The sequence below is a fragment of the Phaethon lepturus genome, unplaced genomic scaffold (genome assembly GCF_000687285.1).
Source record: "Phaethon lepturus isolate BGI_N335 unplaced genomic scaffold, ASM68728v1 scaffold23721, whole genome shotgun sequence".
In the NCBI taxonomy this organism is placed as follows: domain Eukaryota; kingdom Metazoa; phylum Chordata; class Aves; order Phaethontiformes; family Phaethontidae; genus Phaethon; species Phaethon lepturus.
In genome coordinates this window covers 13904-34335 of record NW_010518846.1, presented here as the reverse complement: position 1 = coordinate 34335, position 20432 = coordinate 13904, and the positions used below count along the sequence as shown (strand labels likewise).

At 41.5% G+C, this 20432-nt stretch overlaps 1 protein-coding gene across 1 annotated transcript in view; it reads right to left on the bottom strand.

Moving 5' to 3' along the window:
- TLE4 (transducin-like enhancer of split 4) overlaps positions 1-20432 on the bottom strand; it is a gene marked incomplete at its 5' end in the record, with an annotated part of 44650 nt that overhangs the window by 11209 nt on the left and 13009 nt on the right. Inside the window, 5 exons of the mRNA XM_010296867.1 lie at positions 11-184; positions 417-549; positions 1805-1957; positions 2598-2651; positions 3203-3322. Of these exons, the coding sequence (XP_010295169.1) occupies positions 11-184; positions 417-549; positions 1805-1957; positions 2598-2651; positions 3203-3322 (634 nt within the window). The remainder of the gene's footprint in view (positions 1-10; positions 185-416; positions 550-1804; positions 1958-2597; positions 2652-3202; positions 3323-20432) is intronic.

Below are 20432 nucleotides of genomic sequence, written 5' to 3'. Positions count from 1 at the left end.
CACCGCGAACCGGCCGCTGCTGCTGCTGCTGCAGCTGCCGCACTCATCTGTGGGGAAATATTGTGTAGACCAGCATAGGCAGCTCCAGGGCTGGTCAGCTCCCCGTTCATACCAGCATGTGGCACAATCCCAAATGGAGTAGGATAAGGACATGGCACTGCCATAGGAGTCCTTAAACCTGAAGCTATTGAGGGGAAAAAAGAGAGAAGTCACACAGCCAGCCCAAACCCATCAGATGAAATATGAGTTTGCAAACAGTAAAATATATATACATATATTATACACACTGTATTGATGTGCTGAAGAACCAGCTCAGCATCCAGTTTAAGCAGCTGTAATATAATGCCTTGTCGCTGTGGATTTGAAGTGAGACTCATGACCACCATTTGACACCATCCAAAAATACAGACACTAACCTAGCGGGTCCACACCTGGGGGTTTGCCAGGCACTGGCCTCAGTCCGGGAGTGGAGTTGCTGCCTGGAGTTGGGGCATCAGTCCGTGGAGTTGGGGTATTTGATTTAGACACAGGAGTGGTAGATTTCTCATTCTAATCACCAAAATGGAAAAAGGAAGACAGCTTGTTAGTTAGTTAACTTTTTTAGCTAGTGGTTGGGACGACAGCCAGTGGCAACCAGAGTGTGCACGATATTTAGCTTTTGGGTTTCAACAGTCCCTGGCAATGAAGAGAAGCTGCAGAGACACTCAAAAAGGCAGAATGGCTTTGGGAATTAACTACAGTCTTCACAGCTTTCCTCACTGGGGGCATCTGTATGCTTCAGAATGAGGTCAATGACTGAAAATTGTTTCTGTCTGACAATTATGCTAGCAGCATACGTGAAATCAGTTGGGGGTCTTATTCTGCTCATGGTGGACCTGCTTCCGTTACCATTATGAGTTTCTGTGAGACACCACTGTTGGATGGACAAGAAGAGCAGAAAAAACCCCCACAACTGACCAATAACTCAACTCACGCCTAAGTGTGATGCTGGAAACACAGGATGGAGACAGTGATAGGTATAAATTCAGGAACTGTGCAGTGCTGCTCTTGTGACAAGCTTGTTCATCAGACAAACCACTGACTCCTGGGCTTGAACCTGTCATTCCACCACCTTTCCTGAGCACTACATTCACTTTTAAGCTTTCTTTTTATTTGTTTTATTTCTTTAAATAATCACATATCCTGACCTGTGAAGGACTGATACGGGAGTTACTGTGCAGCTTAGGAAGGTGATTAACTGTGGTCACAAACAGGAAAGGAAAGAACACCCCTGACTTGCAGGCAGCTCTTTTTTTTTTTTTTTTTGCATTGTGATTTGCCATGAAAGTCAAGGAAGGCTCTTGTAAATGACAGATTACTTTTTAGATAGAAAATAAAAATTATTGTTGTTGTATAAGGCCCGGTAATTCAAACAAAGCTAACAACCAAATCACATCCAAGTAGGGAACTGAATTTGCTATAAACCACCACACAGGCAAGCAGCTCAAGAAACCCCTGTGTATTTTTATTTATTCTCAGAATGACAGTTTTTCGTATGGGGGAGGAGAAAAACCTCTCTCAGCACAGCACATCTATCATCTACCCACACCACCAGTGAAAATAACCTCTTCCTAAAAGAGGCTGTGGACTTTCTCCTTACTATTTTATTAAAGTCTCTTGAAGAGATAAATTAAATAAATTTTAAATTGTTGTTTCATAGTGCTTTACTGATAGCTGTGGAGATCCAAATTGTGTCCAGACAGAAATCCAGTAAGTATGTGTTTCAGCATATGATCATGGGTCAGGAGCATTTTTAAACACTTACAAGGCTAAGTTCTTTGGATTTGGAGGAAGGAGTACTGCTGGAGGATGCAATAGATGCCGGACTAATTGGTGCATCTTTCTTCAGCAGTCGAGTCTTGTCCAAGCCATTCTCCCGTGGAGAGTGTGCTGGGCTCCCCCGAGGAGAGGAAGGATCCTAAACATCAGCAACATGGGTTAGTACAAAAAATTAACACTAGCCACTAGTGCTTCTCTTGAGCAGCTCTCACTTTGGAACGAAGATCTGTCATAAAAAGTGACAACTTCTTTCAGTTCTTAATTGATTTAGCTGATAAAATTGTGAAATCAAGATGGATAAATGAAAGACAACTTTTTTTTTTAAAGAAAGTCTTAAAATTTGACGTCATTAACCATGAAAAACATTTAAAATCTATGGATATTGAAACAGCCAAGTAAATCTCATTTGTCAACTGACAGACTGAAAAGGTTTGAGGCACTTGGCAGACCTGATAAAGTTCACAAATGAAGTCACGGCCAGAGTGAAAGAAAACAGATACCGTTACAGGCTGCATCCTATCTCCTGTGCTGGGCTGGCTTCACATATCTCAAGCAGACTTTTGGTTCATACAAGAAAGAAAAAGGCCCTTTGTAGAAGTAAGTGTACAGACCTGATTTGCATTCTAAAGAAAGACAACCTGACTGTATTCTCTCAGGCATTGCAAGCTCCTTTACGAAGGCAAAGGCTGTAATTTTACTCATATACCCAATACGCACAGCAACCACTGAAGACACCCCCACACACCTCTGTAAGGTACAAAAACCACCATAGTGTATACCTCATTGGAAACATCAACTACCAAGTTGTCGTCACTCTTTTCACCATCACTGTCCTGCAATGACAAATCACAGTGTGTTAAAACCAGTTATTTAATATGCCAATGTCTCTTAAGTATGAATTAAAAATAAGTCAATGCAATTCAAGACTGCTCACAAACTATGCAACATAGCATTTACTTTTACCAAGCTTTATGTGGTAATACAATTATAATATTTAGGGTTTCTGCTTAACAGGTTGCCACAACTCTAGCATTCTTCATAGTTTTTACACTGCTGAACGAAGACAAAGGATGAAAATCCTCATCCAGAGTTGCACTGCACTGAGAACAAGAGCAAGCTAGAGTCCAAATCTACCAAGTCGCAGCCTAACTAATGCTCAGTCCTCTTCTCACACACCTTCCAGGTGCTTTGTATTTCTATTGTTAAAAACCTTATCAATCCTACACACCGAAATGTTCCATCCAGCATAGATGTTAGAGGCAGGCAGTAAGGTCCTGTTAAAAATTTGGCCCTCAATTTTAAAATTAGTTATGTGTCATGGATCAGGTGAAATTACAGAGGAACACTTAAGTTTGACAACACACAATGTAGACAATTTACTCACGTAACGAGCTGCTATTTCCTTCTCTTCTGTTTTCTGTTTTTTACTATCTGAAGAATAATCTGTTGAATTTCTGTGCTTTTCTGCCGTTCTGAAACTGGCTGAGGGAGATACAGAAGAGCTCTGCAGTCAGGAAAGAGATGAAGAAAACATCATTAGATGGCTCATTCAAAACAGTGGTTCAGTTGTCACTATCCCTCAATACAACTTAACCTGGTAATATGATTTGGAGTTGTTCTCACAGATAGCACTTTGGGTGTTAATCAGTGACAGCTACCCAGCAAGTGTCTTGTATTAGAAGGACACAATGCATTGCAATAAACAGATAAAGGTGGACTGATCATAGCTGTTACCTGCAGTGTCAGTGGGATGAATGCAGGGCTACTTTGGACCATTTTATGAACGCTGTGCATTGGCCTGGTTTTGGCTTGTTTCCTCTACAAATATGTAAATATACAAAATCAATACTCCAGAAGATGGAGGGTGTGTGCATATATGTGTGTTTGCCTGTGTAAATCAAGAAGAACAATGTGGCTCAAGGTAAGTCACACTTCAGCAAACATTTGAATGAATTCCTAGCAAAGAAAGAAGCAAGCTTCTGAACAGACTTGCAGAAGGAAAGTACAATGGAAAACACCTAAACTAATTTTATTTTGGTGCCTTTTACAATTACAGGCTGTGCTTGCAGTAGACGGAAACACAACACAGTTGCTTAGGGAGTCTCCTACCATTCTGCAGTGCTCTATTAGTAATGATCATGAAAGAGCATGCATATGGGACAGGAGAGGAAGGAAGATAATATGTACTTTATGCACTGTCATCCAACAACTTTGCTCTAACGCTTTAAACAAGGCAGGCAACATAAATCATCTCCTACCATGCTTCCAAAGCTTGGTGGAGCCTGTATCTCGGTATACAAAAAAAAGTAAACAAAGATGCAAAGTTCCCTCTGGAATTGATTTTAGCAGCAGCAGTGTTTGGCCCTAGTTCAAGAAAGCATTTAAGCATGCACTAAACTTTATCTCACACTGAAGTCAACAGTTGAACATACATAAGTAAGGATGTGTTCAGGCATTTTGCAGAATTGGAGCTGACAGGAATGAAGATGAAAGTAATTCTCAGCTGAAACCCTGCTGACTCTTTCAATCTCTCTGTCCTCCTTATATAAGGGGGTGGGAGGAACAACCACCAAAGATGACCTTGCTGTGAGATTTTAGATCCTCCCATTCATCCAGAAACACTGGGTTTGGGGTTCTTCCTCCACAAGCAGGATGGACAGCTGTTATGCCGCATAAAACTGTGCCACACAGCAATTTGGTTTTGGGGATTTTAGTGCACACCTCCCTAGGCTTATTTTATAGCTAATGCCAGGAGCGCAAACCAAGAAATTAGCATTTACATTGTGCAACTTCTGTTCCATTGCTGTTAATGAATTTCCTTTTTTCCTTAACTTATTACATCACGAGCTTCTGGTAAGGATTAAGAACACTTAATCACAGAAGTTAAGCTGTGGTTGTTGCCTAAGTCACATAAGAGAATGCTTCTCCCTGCTGGGACGCTCAGGTCCTTCTCTCCACTTCTTTAAAATTTCCAATCCTTGTCAACAGCAACTCAGATTAATGAGTGGTGGAGTTTTCAAAAATCTTCCATCTTTTTGATTGGTAATTATTAATTACCCTCTAAGTACATTGAGTGGAAATAAAAATTTTCAAACAAAGCTATTGCTTAACACAGCCTGTGCCTTTCCCTTTTGCCTGCCTGCCTCCTTCTCTCTCCTTGACAGTGTAAAATAGGTAGACAAGGATTTCCCATCCTGAGCAAAGACATCTTAAAATACATTCACTGATTTCGCTTTAAAGCAGATCATTAATCAACTATTACAGCAAATGACACAAACTAACAATATTACTTTTTGCTCTGAAGAGACAACACAAGTTAAGACATTTGGAGACTAGCAGTGGCACTAGGCACAGAAGCCCTTAAAATAAAGGCCAAGTAGAAATGGAACATTAAATGAACTGATGGCTTGAAAAATGTATTTGTTTACTGCAACAATATAGCATAGTCTTTTGCAAAAGATTTTAACAGTATGCTCCTATTACATTTATATTCATTTACAATTTGGGAGGCAATAGCTTGTAATGTGAATTCAATTCATTATTTCTCAACTTCACCCTACCGAAAGCGATTTGCTTTAAAACGAAGAAAAATAATCACCAGTAAACTACAAATTAGAGTGGTGTCTAAAGAATTAAACTAAACTACTGCACTTATTTAAACAGAAATATTTATTTTCATAAATTTGAAACCATATAGTTTCATTTTTCACAATCTAGTTAGCTATGTGCTATAGATACCATTTTAATCTTTGATTTCACTGCTTAATAAAGTAATAAATTAAAGCTCCCTACTAGAATGATAAAGTAGCTAATTATCACTAGTGCATAAAGGATGAGCACCACATTGGGCACTGGGGCAATGCACACTGCTTAATGGCCTTATTGCTTCAAAGATGGATCAGACCTGATACCAATATGAAAACATCTTACTGCGGCATCTCACCTGACATTAGCAGAAAAACAGAGACAACTCATTTATTGACAGTAAGCAGAATCTCATTTCCCAAACTAAAATTTGGCCAGTGTACTAGGACTAACGTTATTTTGCCTCAAGAGTCAACTTCTACAGAACAAATCTGAATATTCTCACTTTTTACTGTCCTACCCCTTTCCTTGCATGGAGCCAGTCAATCGATACCCCTGCAGTACCAGCTTCTTTTCCCTTCAACATGTAATGCACCTGCCACATAAAGATCTCTGACTTCATGGGATCTCTGTTACTGGTGCTGACAGATCTAAGTTTATATCTTACGCTAAGTAATAAAGATATGTCAAGTACATAGCCAATGAGCTATGGTCTAGTTCTTCCTACAGACCTAACTCCTACTATTTTCAGTGTGCAAGGGATATTATTACCCATACTGTGTTCCTACTATTGTTTGCAACAGTTTTTTAGTCTATACACACTTGTAAGGATCTTTCTTCAGTGAGAAATACCAGGATGTAACCATGTCCTCATGGTTTCCACTGACATAAAATTTCCTACATAAAATTCTGTACCCACCCACGCCTTGGTTCCTGAGTGTGCAAGTCTACATACTCCAAGAGCGTTCTTATCTTTGCAGACCGTGCAAGAAAATCTCCACCAAAGCATACTGTTTAGCTGTCAAGACTCTGCCCTGTTCCTTGATTAAAACATCAGTGCTCTCCTCTAACAGCTGCCTTTAAGAAGCTGCAATAGGATAGCTACTTAGAGAAATTAAGTGATTCAGCATCATGACTTGGCAGGCTGTAACTTAATGCGCCGGAGTCCTCAATTTAGTAACTATTAAAATTTATGGAGAAATAAAGTGTTTTCACACTGCTGTTTTCTTCAATCAAATGCGTTAATCTACTAGAGAGTAGCATTTTCCTACTAACTAACACTGAGTTTGCTCACATATAATAATTAGATCAGACATAGGAAAAAATACTCTTTGATGAAAGTAGGTTACATTTAGTTTCTGTTTTAGCAAAACGTACCATTTTTTCATATTCTGCTTAGGTAGAACATTGTTATTCATATTAAACACACCAAAAAATGCTGACAAAAAACCACTGAATATTTATAGAAAGGCTGAGCACATTGCCTCGTTCACATAATTTGCTTAAGAAGTGGAACAGTGTGTTTCTAGTGCGGGACCCACAGTATATTTTGCACCAGGCTGTAAAGCATGGCATGCTACACTTCACTCTCTGTTTTGGGCAGTGCTGAGCACAGTACTAACCCAAAAGATCTCCCAGCACAAGGACCACTCTGTTTTCTCTCCAGCATTGGCAGGGTGCTGCTCCTGGTGGAGTATCAGTGCCACACAGGCACAAAACAAATGAACACGAAGAGGGCCATACAAGCCTCTGACACAGACGTAAAATTCTCACCAGTAACAGGGCAAATATCAGCATGTGTGCTGTCTGTTTGGGATAATTAATACTTCAAATTGCTGGAAAAAGAAAAAAAATACCATTTTACCCCCAACTTTCTCTGGAAGTTACCTGCATTAACACAGATGACTCGCACTGTAACATGGCAGAAAAGAAACCAGTATGGTCAGATTGCACAGCCATCCAATTGCTCTCAAATCCTGCAAGCCCCAACTCCCCATATGTTAGCTCCTGCAGATGAAGACCTGGCCTGAGCAGACTAAGTGATAATTAAATGAAATCAGTGTTAAAAGAAATGACTAGAGATGACAGGATGAAAAGCCCTCCTACATGATAAAACTGGTAACTCTTTAAAGCATTCACGAATATGACTGTTCCCCAGCGTACTCTTACTACTACGCCAAAATGATGTATTTGGAGTGTAATAATTAAAACAATAATTCCCAACAAAGTGGGAATTACAAGATAATTGACCATCCTGAAGTATTAAGCAAGCTGCAGTAAAAGCCAAGGATGCTCAACGCTAAGGTCAATTATGGTATAATTATCTGAATGACATTATTGCTGTTATAAAGTCTGTTGAAAGTATAAAAGAAACTATAAAAACGGATACAATATGCATCGCAGGGAAACGACCAGGCAGTAATACGGTTTGGTTGGCTGGTGCCAATATTATATGTGGATGTACCAGCGCTGGAGCTTAGATTGAGGCATTGCTCCAGGCTTGGGCTTGGAGCACTGAGCTCTCTAAGATAAAACCATATGCTTAAATCAGAAATGAAAACAGAAAAATTACCCCCCCTCCCCCTCCCCCCAAAAAAGAAAAGAAATTAGTGTTGCAACTTCTGACACACCAGGGATGAGACAGAGACCACCCTGGTGAGTAACGAGTGGTACACGGTGGGAGAGGTCCCACCAGAGGGACGACAGGACAGAGTGTAAGAAACACCCAGGTGAGGAAGGAAGGGGCCGTCCAGCGCAGCCCACCAAGACCGTGCACCCAGGGAGAAAAGCTGTAACTGAGAGCTCCTACACAGCAAACCTTCTGCACGGCTCTAACTGTAAGGCAACACCCATTTGTCTAAAAAAAAATGCATTCTTCTACGTACACCCACAGGCACAACCGGTACATTACTCTGATTAAAGCAAGGGAGATGGTGTGAAACGCTGTGGACTGCTCTACAGACACCGTATGGAGTGTTTGCATAGTGGCTGTGCTCCTGAGGTCACCCACACTCTACACTGCTATTACTGCTTTTTATCGTTGTTATTATTATTACTATTACTACTACTGCTATTACCACACCCCAGTATCTACTCTAGCCTCATGGATTTTTGTGCTCTTTGCTTTAATTTTCCAGTACTCCCCCTCTGCTGTCCTTACTTAGGCAAGTGGGCTTTCCCTATTGCGCCTTTCCCTTTAGGTGTATGCAGTGGGTCGTGATCAGGCTGACAGGTAGTACAGCCCAGAGCACAACTCTTCTGAAATGGCTCACCAAAGGAGAGAAGGTTGGTAGCCAAGTATTGCTCCCACATGTATCACCAGTCATGGTGAACGTTTTTAATATTTTCACCTCCCCCTCTTCCAGCTTGTTTCTCTACTTACCCAAACCGAAACCCAACTTCTGCTCAGCCATACCATAATCAAATTTCTTTTTTTAATGTTTTTGTCCCATTCACTGCCTTTTCCCTGTAGCTGCATTTTCAGATATCAGACAAAGTCTCAGTAATTTTTAGTGGAAAATGCTACTGACTAGAGCTGGGAAAGATACACAACAAAGCTGGTTTTAATATCACATGACCCTGTCTGAGCTAACTGGATTGAGTTTAGTAATCAAGCATGTGATAATTATTTTTCATACAAACTATGATTAAAATGCAAACTTTGAAGTTTCATACAGCATTTTTACCCACTGATTAACTTCATTAATTACAAAATTAATGAAGTTAATTAGTGGATAAGAGTGTCATAAAAAACATCAAAGTCTAGATGTACAGTGCCGCTGCAAGAGCAATGAGACGGCCATAAAGAAGTCCAGAATAAAGACAATGTGTAGGCTCAGCAGTTAGTGTTCAAAACACAAGTGTTCTCAAGAGTTTTATGCAAACAGAAGTATAGATATATACATATAGTATGTATATGTGTGTGTAATTTCTTTAAAAATATCCATGTAATTGTTTACACTGGGGATCTGCTTGCCCTGGTGGTACCACTGCGATATTAAATCTAAGCTAATTAAAAGCATCGAAGTCTAGATGTTATGAAATGGGTGATAAAATGAACAATAAACCGCTACAGTTGTACACACTAATTCCAGTCATGTATTTCAACACACACTTATCAATTTGCTGCAAAAGCTAAGCAGGCCACACAGCAGAAGTTGCAGATACCTAGCAATTTTGACGTATAATCCTACCAGCATGTGCTGTTGTTTCTCCGGCCCCTCCTGCTGTATAGGTGCATGGTCGTGGCAAGAAAAGTAGATGGTTAAAGCAATGGTGAGGGCTGCTGGCTAGCCTTTCACAGGTGGATTTTTGCAATAAATCCTTTAAAATACAGCTTCTCCAGTAATCACTGGCTGAGGGACATAACACACATACGGCCTAATCACTACTGACACTGTGAGGGTCAAAGGATGGAGAGAAGAACCGATGCAGCTTAAGTACAAGCAGTGAAGCAGTGGAGGAGCACAGCTGTGAGGCAAAAAGGAAAGACAGGTTTAGGTTAAAGTATATCTTAACACAAGCACATGAAGAAGTGTGGCAAGAATAACAAGCACCCTTTGGTAAGCAAGACAGTTTGAACAAAGGACCTAGTTTCAGCAGGGAACAAAAGAAAAAGAAACAGATGGGCAGGAAAAGGAGTTAAACACTTCTGATAGGTTTACAGAAGCTTCAAAGTTCACAGATTACATTTACCATCAAGTCTGCTCTCACCCACATCTGCCAACTCGTAAATATTGAATTTAATTGATGGTAACAAAACCCAGGCATCGTCAAACATCCTCCCCTTTAATCCACAGAGCAATTCACCTGATCCGTTCTCTATTCACCGCCCGCACTTCAATCTCCTCCCCTTTGAACAGACCCCAAACGAAGACCACATGCTTCAGCACACAGCAGAGCAGGTAATTTGGACAAAGTGAAAAGACTGGCAAGAAGGTGTTACGGCACAAATTGCAATTGGTATAGGCAATACAGCGAGTGAGCCTCAGGGCATGTGCAGGCTGCAAAGGAATTCTGTTCCTAATGATACCAGACAAGATAGAAGTTCCCAGATAACAAAGGCAGAAGCGTGGAAATGCTACCAGGCAGAGAAAACCAAACTGCGCTGCTGGCATTTTAAAAAATAAATGCCAAAATCTGGGACAAACCTGCATGTTGGTCATCACAGCACACAAACCCCTAAATGTTACTTTAACCAAAACCAGACACACTGAAACAGAGGGATCAGAGGCCACAGAGTTACAGCGATTCAGGAGGACTGAGGGTAAATATAATCACCTTCAGAAATCTGAGGAAGTGCCAAGGAAATGTGAAACTATAGCTCTCCTCTCCTCAAATATTTATTTGGGGTTCCAATTACCGATCTTTCATGTTATTTCCTCCAGCAGAGACCTGAAACAGTTTGAGCAGCTCTAGCAGCATAGAAACAGAAAGGAGAGTATTGGGAGTTAACTAGGGAGAAAGTAGCAAGGGAGAGCATGCAATCACAGGGTAAGAGAAAAAGCTCAACCAGCTGGAGCATTCAATGCACCAATTTAATTGTGGGCTCACCACCATGACAGGGAGAGAGCAGGATAACCACCGGCCTGCATTACGGGCTTTGATTCAGCAGTGTGCCACGACGCAAGGAAAAGCAGCACCGCTCCGCGAGCATTCTTCAACAGCTGATGACGGACGCACGCAGAAAATTCCCAACGTCCAACATATCTCCAGAATATTAACACTAACTACATTTTCATTGAGAATTAATTTAAACAGAACACACAAGGTAACTCAGTTAGCTTTTAGAATAGTAAGAAAACACTAAGGAGGCAATATTTTATGATAGCCATTAAAGGCCTGTGCCAGTATGCTTTACACTTTGTTAAAAAATATCTGCAAGAATCACGAAATCCCTCGGAAGAAAACTGGCTTTTGCTTAGAGCCCTCGTTTCAGACCAAGCACCACAGTAGAACTGTTATCCTTTCACTTTGCACAGTGATTAAAATGGACTGTACAACACTGAGCCAAGCTGAACCCAAACACTTTCCTGCAGTGGCTCAAGCCACAGGGGTTATAAAAATCTTGTCAGTGCCGACAACAGAGGTTAGGAGGTAAAAAATACACACACCTAGGCCCCCCCCGATTTTGCATGTTAAAGTAGTCATGATCAGGCTTTAAGCACTGCCTTCTCTGGGGACAGCTAAGTGGATTCAATTTTCATGTGACAGGTCCTAACAACTTTCTCCTGGGGTTTACGTTCCCTATCTGATTCTTCTTTTTGACCCGAAGGATACAAACTAGCATTAATTAGCCTTTTCTGTTGCTTTAAAACCAGAGAGATCATGTCTGAAGACAGTCCCACAAGGCACTCCATTTAGCTGCTTTCAATCAGGTAGTGTGCCCCAGTGCCCCACATTTTTAGTTTTGGTTACATCTAACGTAGGCTCTATTCACGGCAAAGGCATCAGTTTTGAGTTTTCACATTTCTGTTCCCTTCCAAACTATCCATATGTATCAACCCTGCAGGGAATAACACTTTCCTTTTCTTTCCTTTCTGCCCGCTTTTCTCTGAAGGATTTTATAGTTGTTTTGCTGCAGAGATGACCTAGGAGACGGTAAGAAAACAAAGCAAATGATTGTTTTAACTGAATAGTTCACGGATAGAGCTGACAATCTCCTTCCACACTTTCTGACTTGTTCCCCCCCTTGCCCCCATTTTTAATCCTACTTGTTCCTGACTTGATCAGTAGAAAAGTGATGGGAAAAGAGGTAGCCTTCAAGAGGCTACCGTGATTACAAAAAGCATCCTAAAATTCAATAGAAACACTCACTGCACATCCTGATTCCTTCAATAAGCAGAAACATGTTCACATGTATTTCTCAGGTATTAGCTAAGAGACTGGCAATTCGCTCATCTCTTCCCCTGTCAGATCTTGTGTGGCTTCTGAAGACTCAATATATTTTATGCTTTTCTAGTACCCTACATGATTTAGGAAGCCAGAGCCACTGCTAAGCACCCAGTGAAAAAGGAATTCATTATCCAACCAGTCTCTTAATTGGGCAGGTGGATAAAACATGGTCAGGTGCTATTAAATATTTGCAAATTTCAGTTCATGCTGATTCTGAAGAAAAACATTCTCTCAACCATCTATAAAAGTATCTTCCAGAAAGAAATCTTTGAGCACTACTGTTCGCCTCTCTGCCCAAATAACATCCAAGCCATTATATCTGCCTCACTTCATCTACACTCACTTACTTGTGTTCCCAAGACCCTTGTTCAGGAAATTATCCCATTTCCTATTCAGGAAAGCACTCAAGCAGATGCCAGATTTGAGGCACATACTTTGATCTCAGGAAAGTCACAAGGCAGATAAAGAAATCAAAGGAATGTACATATGTGCTGAACTTTAGATGCCTACTGCATGCTACCCTGAATCTGGACCTCAGCCTGCTGCAAAAATAATTGTCCCCAGTCCCTTTCTTCAAATCAAGGTCCCTGGTAAGTTGGATGGATGGGGGAATGGTGGGAACACAGAACCTGCAGCCAGCCTTAAAGCAGTTTCATCAGCATATAATGGCACATTATATGTACAATACCTACTCTGAAGACTGAAAAAGTAAAACACACAGTATTTTCTGCCAGATTTTTAAATGTATTACAACTCCTGAACATCCTAGAGCTTTGCCAAGAGAAGCAGCAGTAGCTTTTACTTTTCTGGGCCTTTCATTATTTATATTAAGACAGGTCATACTGTTAATTTTGTAAATGTTAAAAGCACAATCAAATACTAACGTCAGGCTAGCTGGAAGTGTCTTGATGTCAGCAATGAGCAGCAAATACATTTTTAATTCAGGCTAGAGAGGAGGAAAATCAAAAATCTCCCTCTTGTACTCCCCCTACACTCTGCCAAGTAGTTAAGTGTGATAACTGGCATGCACACACATGACCTTCTGTTCTATTCAAATGAGTTATCTTAGATAATTTGTGAAGACTGTTCTCTCTCATTTAAGTACTTCATAATACGATCCATCTTTCCCTTTGCTTTCGTTAAGTGAAGACTACAGTAATCCCCCTAAAACAGCATTCTGGCAAATGCTCCTAAATTATGTAATTCACTAGGTTCAACTCTACTGTTACAATTATTTTCAGGGAAGACGGGTATAATACATTATCATTATAGCTATACAATCCTGAGTTGAATTTTCCTTGGCTGAATTCCTAACACTTTAATGCTGAAATTGATCTGTTTTAAAAACATCATGTGAAAGGTTTTTTAAATACCACACATGCTCAAGCTCTTTATTTTAAATGGTTTAGAAATGAGCTGGTGGAAACAGGAGACCAAAAAAAAAAAAAGTCTTATGTTCTCTAATCTAGCATTAAGTACATTTTAAAGAACAACAGGCATGTTTCCAAACAAACTATTGCAGTGTACAAATTACCCAGCAGGGATGGAGATAACAATACCTATGGTGTGGGCTTAGATCTGAGAGGAAGCTGACATTTCATCAAGGTTGTCTAGGAAACCATTTTTAAAATTTATTTATAAAACAAAATGAAAGATGTTTATTTCCATTTGGGATGCCTCTAGAGAAGTTGGCAAGTAACAAGTTTATTAAAATGACAAGTTCAAGGCACTTTTCTTGTTGACTGTAAATAACCTCCCTGCAAGCCAATTAAGAGTGTGGAGATCAAAGGCCCAAGCAGCGCTATAAAACCAGGAGCTACAGGGTTAAGAGAAAACCTCCCCAAGCTTCCTCAGTATGGAAAGTTTCCTCTAGCCACCATTCACTCTGGTAGTGCAACAGCAAAGACAATTCTTGGACTTGCTTTGGAGTATGTTAAAAAACACCACCTATATTTTAATGGACACCTAACCAAGCAGCTTGATTTTATGCACAGTCAGGAATTGTTTTAGTTGTAAAGACTGATCCAGGTGAGACAGAAGCAGCTAGACCTTGAGAAGGCAAAAATGGAGCTGGGAAGAATGCAGGGAATAACTTGTAAAATCTGTTTCTCAGCTGGGAAGGGTTATTAAACACCAGACTGCAGCAGTTGCCAGTGCATGCCTTCTCCTTAGTAGTTGCCGAGACCATGACTTTTCAAGGCAGAAGTCAGACTAACTATCAAAGTGTTTCCTAATGCAAGGCTTGACTACTATAATGATGCCTGTACATGCCATCTTCAAATTTGATATCAACGTAGGGCACAGTTGTCCTGATGAGTGACTGGGGACTTTGCATCAAGTACACAAAGCACTGCCAGCAAGTTTCTAGCTAGAATTTAAGAGGCTGAGTTGTAAGTCACACTACTGTTCACTAACCAACATCTTGGCTGCATGAGCAACCAGAGACTCGGTTTCCTTGCAACGCCACCCTGTTTTCTCTCAGTCATGAGCTAAACCCTGCCCTAAGACCAACAAAATCTTGAATTCAAAGGGGGTCTTCATTACTGCTTCCCACTACGACAGGGACAGATGCTGAACCTGCCCAGTGCATCCCCCTCCATTCCACTGTCCTTCCCTGCCCTTTATATTACAGGGTTGGAGGCGAAAGAAAGGCTTCCAGCATTTGTTGTGACTGGTAAGACCATCAGACTGCTCATTGTGCATAGACTTCAGTCCTCACAGTAAACGTAAATTTCCATTTAAAGACACCTAGAGCACCAGATGGAGCCCTTACAGTGAGAAAGTGTAACAAGCTCTTTCACAGCAGGCACAATTGTATCCGGAGCTACAGCCTGCAGATGGAAATCCTTCTTCCCTGCCTACACACTCTCCCCACAGGGCGCTTCCACTACTGACAAAAACCACATTCCCATACCCACCTCTGGGGCTGCTCCCTCCACAGCAGCGCCAGAGGAAACCTGGGAGAGCCCCACAGCGTGCCAGCAGCCCGCGCTGAGCACCTTGCTAGCTGGCAGCAGAGCGCCATGCCGACAACCCTGATCTGCGGCTCAGCCATCTTGCCCCACGTAGGGAAGGCGGCAGAGCCCTGCTAGCGTGGCCCTGGGCCGGAGGTTAACGCAATGGGGAGCAGCTCAGGCACAGTGCTGGGCTGCCGGCGTCACACTGCTGGTGGGTGGTGTGCTACCAAGATGGGGATTTCAGAGCTGTGCTTTGTGGCATGGTGTTTATATGCTGCATGACGGCTGGTTAACCCCAAGGGGGATATTGCAGGTGTGCTCCTCTTGCCCTGGTCCTCTCAACAGTGCAAGTGGGCTTTGGCCGACACTGCTATGCCTACAACCCTTGCAGTGTTGAAGGATCCACACCACACACAAGAGCAAGGTAATCAAACCCCAAGGAAGGATGAAAATTCAACCAGAGCTTCCCTTCTGAAAAATATACACAGATTAGGTAGTCAACTGAAACTGGAACTAGCCCAAAAGGATTGAGCTGGCAAACAAGCCCACACGAGCTACTCCAAAGCAGCACGCAGGCACTTGCCATGAATGGGACTCAAACCCACTGAGAGGTTTCCAAAGGAAGAATTAGGTAAAAATGGATCAGAAGTGGACTGTCACGGCCAGCAATTAAGCACCACACAGCCCCTTGCTCAACACTATTCACGTATCAACTCCAAAGCACAGCACTTTATCAGCCTTCAGGAAGAAAACACCATCCCAACTGAAACCAGGACAGTAACACTGATGCCTGAACAAAAAACTAAAACTGGAAAGGATGGAAAACTGTGTTTATATTCAGGAAATCTAGGTTCAGTAGTTCGCTCTCTAGTCTGATCATGTGAAGTCAGTTAAGTCTCTTCATGCCTCAGTTCATTATCTATAAAATAGGGATAATTTCAGAAGCCTAGAGACCCATTTCTTTCCCTTACAGGGCTGTTGTGAGGATTAATGTATTGAAGATTTGGAGGTACTCCAGTATCAGAGGAATGGATCCATTAAATATCCTGGACTGAAATGGAAAAATGGGGGTGGAGAGTGGGGAATCAGTTTTTTTCGTACCGGCAAAAGCACAACCAGGTGACTAGAGCAATCCAACTGCTGTAACAGAGTGCCTATACTGAACTCCAGAAACTAGTATGTCTACAAATAGTAACTTTAGCCCATTCTTAGTTTGCATAAATGTGTACCACACAGACATAGGAAATGTAAAAGAGGAAACATTTCTGCATCCGATGTAAAACTGTCATCAGCTAAACTCCTGAGACCCTAAAGCCACTCCATTTGAGATGCAACTAACTTAATACTCTGAACAAAATTTCAGGAAGAAAATACTGCTGGTGGCTGTTGTTGTTTTTTAAATTACCCACAGGTAACAGAATTAACCAGGAAATGTGCTATTTGCAAGCCTGTCTTTCAAACAATTTTTCTCAAATTAACCTTATGTATTTGAAATGTGAACAAAGCCAAACTTGCAGCTGCCTACTAAAATCAAACCTGTACCTCAGAATGTGTAAGGCCTTCTCAAAGCTAGTCAGATGTCAGATAAACCTCCCTGATTCAAAAAACGCAGAGCCAGTCGTCCCATCGCCACTCCTTTTACTACGAACCCAGCAAGTACAGTCTTTTACTGCTTTGTGCTATGTAATGTTTGCACTTACAGCACTCCATAAATAAGAAAAACAAACAGGGTGTATGCTTATCTGATTAAAATCCAATGTAAATTATATGCAAAATAGGTGCAGCCCACTGGCTCATGGCAAGTTGCCAGCAAAGACCTTCTGTGCTGAAGGTTGTGCACCACTGATTTAGGGCATCATCTCTCCGTCACACTTCTATTTCTGTCTCACTGCTTTACAGTTTCCTGTGCTACATTACTGAATGCTCTTTCCCATCTCCGCTCTTGTTCCTACCTGGCCAGTTTAGCGCTCCGTTTTCTTAGTATCTGACAGCAGTCCATGCAAAAAAAAATGTGCACCATGATGCATCATCACTTTGTGATTTGGGCAAATCCAATCCAATCTCAGCTTATGTAGTATTGCCACTTCTCTCTGTCCTTCCTGCTCCTGCCATCATTCAAAACTATGTTACTCCCATGCAAATTCCTTCCAGAAGTACTTTCCTGCTTTCAGGTCTTGGCTTCCTGAAACTCATGTCTTCTCCTGGTAAAGCACAGCTTGAGGCCCTTCTTACAGGTCTGCAAGCAAAGCAGATTAGGCTAAAGAGCTAACTCTGCGTAACCAAGTACAGGGGAAAGTGCATTTCACATGAAATCAGAAAACTATCTAAGCTTCATTAAAAAGCATCCAGGCAATGCCACCGAATGTTCACAAGTTATTTTGTTTCTGAATTCTCGCACAATTTACATGATCCAAAACTGGATTTCCCAAATGCTCTGCAGACATGATTATGGAATATATTTGCTTTGATTGGGCTTTAAGTCTCTCCTTTTCAGAGATTTCTCATTTTTCCTTCGTTCAAGGTTGAAATTTGCTACGAGAATTTCTTTAGTTCCCTGTAGAATTGTTCAGGGTATTCCCCAAAGAGGGAGACAAAAAGAATTGGGGATTCATCATGCACAAGCTGATATTTACAGTAACACCACTCCCAGTACATGTTTGCTGGAAATAGCTTGGTATTTCTTCACTTTAATATTTGTAGGATTAATAACAAATTCAGGCCCTGATCTCACAGTATTTAACATCTGGGCAAAATGCTTCTTGCTGACGTCCACAGGGCTGTGGTTTGGCACAACACACACACTGCATGTTACAAGAAACGTTGGCAATGGCAGCAGTAAAAGGCAACTTCTTCCTATCTCTTTGTGCTTCCCTTCTTATTGTGAAGAGACTAGGAACAGTATGGCAACCATAACAAAGGGGAATACAGAAAACACGGCTGATTGCTCAAAGCGGGTTCATCAACACCACAATTACCTTGCTACTATGGCATTTGGTTTTACGACAGCTTGAAGCTGCAGGAAGGCAGGCAACAAAAAAATACCTGTGTACGACAACTTTGGTGCTCTGAAACCCTGTAGGCATCTCAGGCACCACCAGATGCACGTGCTGCAGCAAAGGCAAGGACTATCTTTGTATGCCTTCAGACAGCAATACAAAACCGTGTCTTCTCCTTTCATCGCAGAAGTGTCTTCACCCCTGTGAACTCTATTTGCCACTTTCCAGTTGACCTGCACAACACTCTGAGGTTGATCGCTGCAAGAAAACTATAGCTGGAATAGCAAATACGAAGCATCTCTCCTGCCAAGCGGTAAGACCTTCCAGATCATACACTAACTTCCTCCATGACCAGCCAAGGTAACCATATTTCACAACACATTAAATGCATTAAGGGTCCCAAACAAACAATGCTCAGGCACAAAACTTAAGAGCCAGAGACGGCTAGAACAAACTTGCAGCTTCTCCAGGGCCAAAGCCGCCTTTTCAGCAAAGACATCCTAATGCAACTCTATTCTTCTGCCTCTATTCTCTGCCATTCCTCACGAAAGACTTGAAAATAAAGGACAGCTGGCAAAAAAGAAGCAGTGACAAAACCATGAGTCAGACAGAGGTAAAAAGGTTAGTCTCCGGGAGTCAGAAACCACAAGGACAGGCATCTTAGAAACATATTTTTAAATGCCTTCTTTCTCTCTCCTTCTTCTCTTCCTGAAAGACTAAATGCAAAATGAAATCATCTTGCAGAAGGACAGCCGCTTCCCCCTGTGCTCAATCATTCCAGTCACACTATGTTGTCCAGTAACCTGCATTGATAATTCCTCATGAATAAAATGCCAACATTATCATCCACAGCTATGTTGTTGACATGCTTTTGCTATTTCACTAAAAATACCATTAATTTTCTGGCTTCACAACAGCTGAGCTACTCCCCATTTGAATATACAAAAGAGTATTTTGTTTAAACCAAATTAAAAGCGTTCCAGTAAATGACTTCAATTTTGCTGGCTATACTACTTAGTGTATACTGTTCTATTTAATCCTCTCTTTTCTCAACTCTACTCCTTCTACCTCCCCCTCCTTTCCTTTCTGTCTTTCTTTTTTTTTCTTCTACCCTTCCCTTTTTATACTTAATCCTTTCATGCCAGGAACTGGATTTGCCCAGCAAGACATCCACAGTCAGAAAGAGCTTCAAAAATGTGGTGCCAAAGAGTTAAGGCAATGGGGAAAATTGCCTCCGCTCTGTTTTTATTCACCTGTGTTTGCCAAAACATACTCAGCAGTAAAGAAAGGAGGGGGAAGGGGAGGGAGAAGCACACAAATGCGGAACACACCTTCTATTTCCCATCCAGTTAAGTGTCGACATTCCTCATTTAAGTCGGAATGAAAACCAGCATTACTGCCAAGCCCTCCTGGCATCTCACCACTTTATTTGTTCCCATTTGTATCTAATGCTTTTGTCAACAGTTCAACAAAAGTCAAAGCAAACAACCCACTACAAACACTGGGGGTAACAGCAACAAGCATGAATCCTTCACAATTATCCAGCCCAGCTGCTCAGTGCCTGTCCAGGCTGCTTTCATTTACAACAGTGTCAACAAAAGGCTGAAACCCAATAACTAGGTGGGTCAATACTACCACTGTAAACCCTCCGGAGAAGGAAATGCTGCGTTCCTGCTTTACTGCTTCAGCAAACATGCAGAATAATTCAGTTAGATAGACAAGTGCTTGCCTAATCATTTGTGGTGTGAATTATTCAAGGCTTTCCCCGTAAACTACTAAACGATGGCTCTTCAAATATTTCTGAGGAACCACCAGATGTCCGACAGGAGAAAAGGAAACACTGGACAAATTCTGACCTAAGAGAGGACAATGGTAACCTGTGATCTTGGAAAGCGTTAATGTTGAGAGGATTCACGCCTTCCTACGCCTTGCTTCTGGTGTCACTGTATAGACAGTAAACAGCTCTTAACATACAAGTGCCAGGCACGCATCGGTCTACTAGCTGCCTGATCTCTATACAGCATCATCACGGCTGCTGCCTACGATTTTTCCTCCTCTTTTTTTTCACGTGAGTTGTAAAAGAGTTCTCTCCAGAGAATATGTAAAATGTGGATAAAAATAAGCACAGTAGTTAGTCAGGTGGATGCAGAGAGGAAACACGCATTTACTCCCACATCTCTTC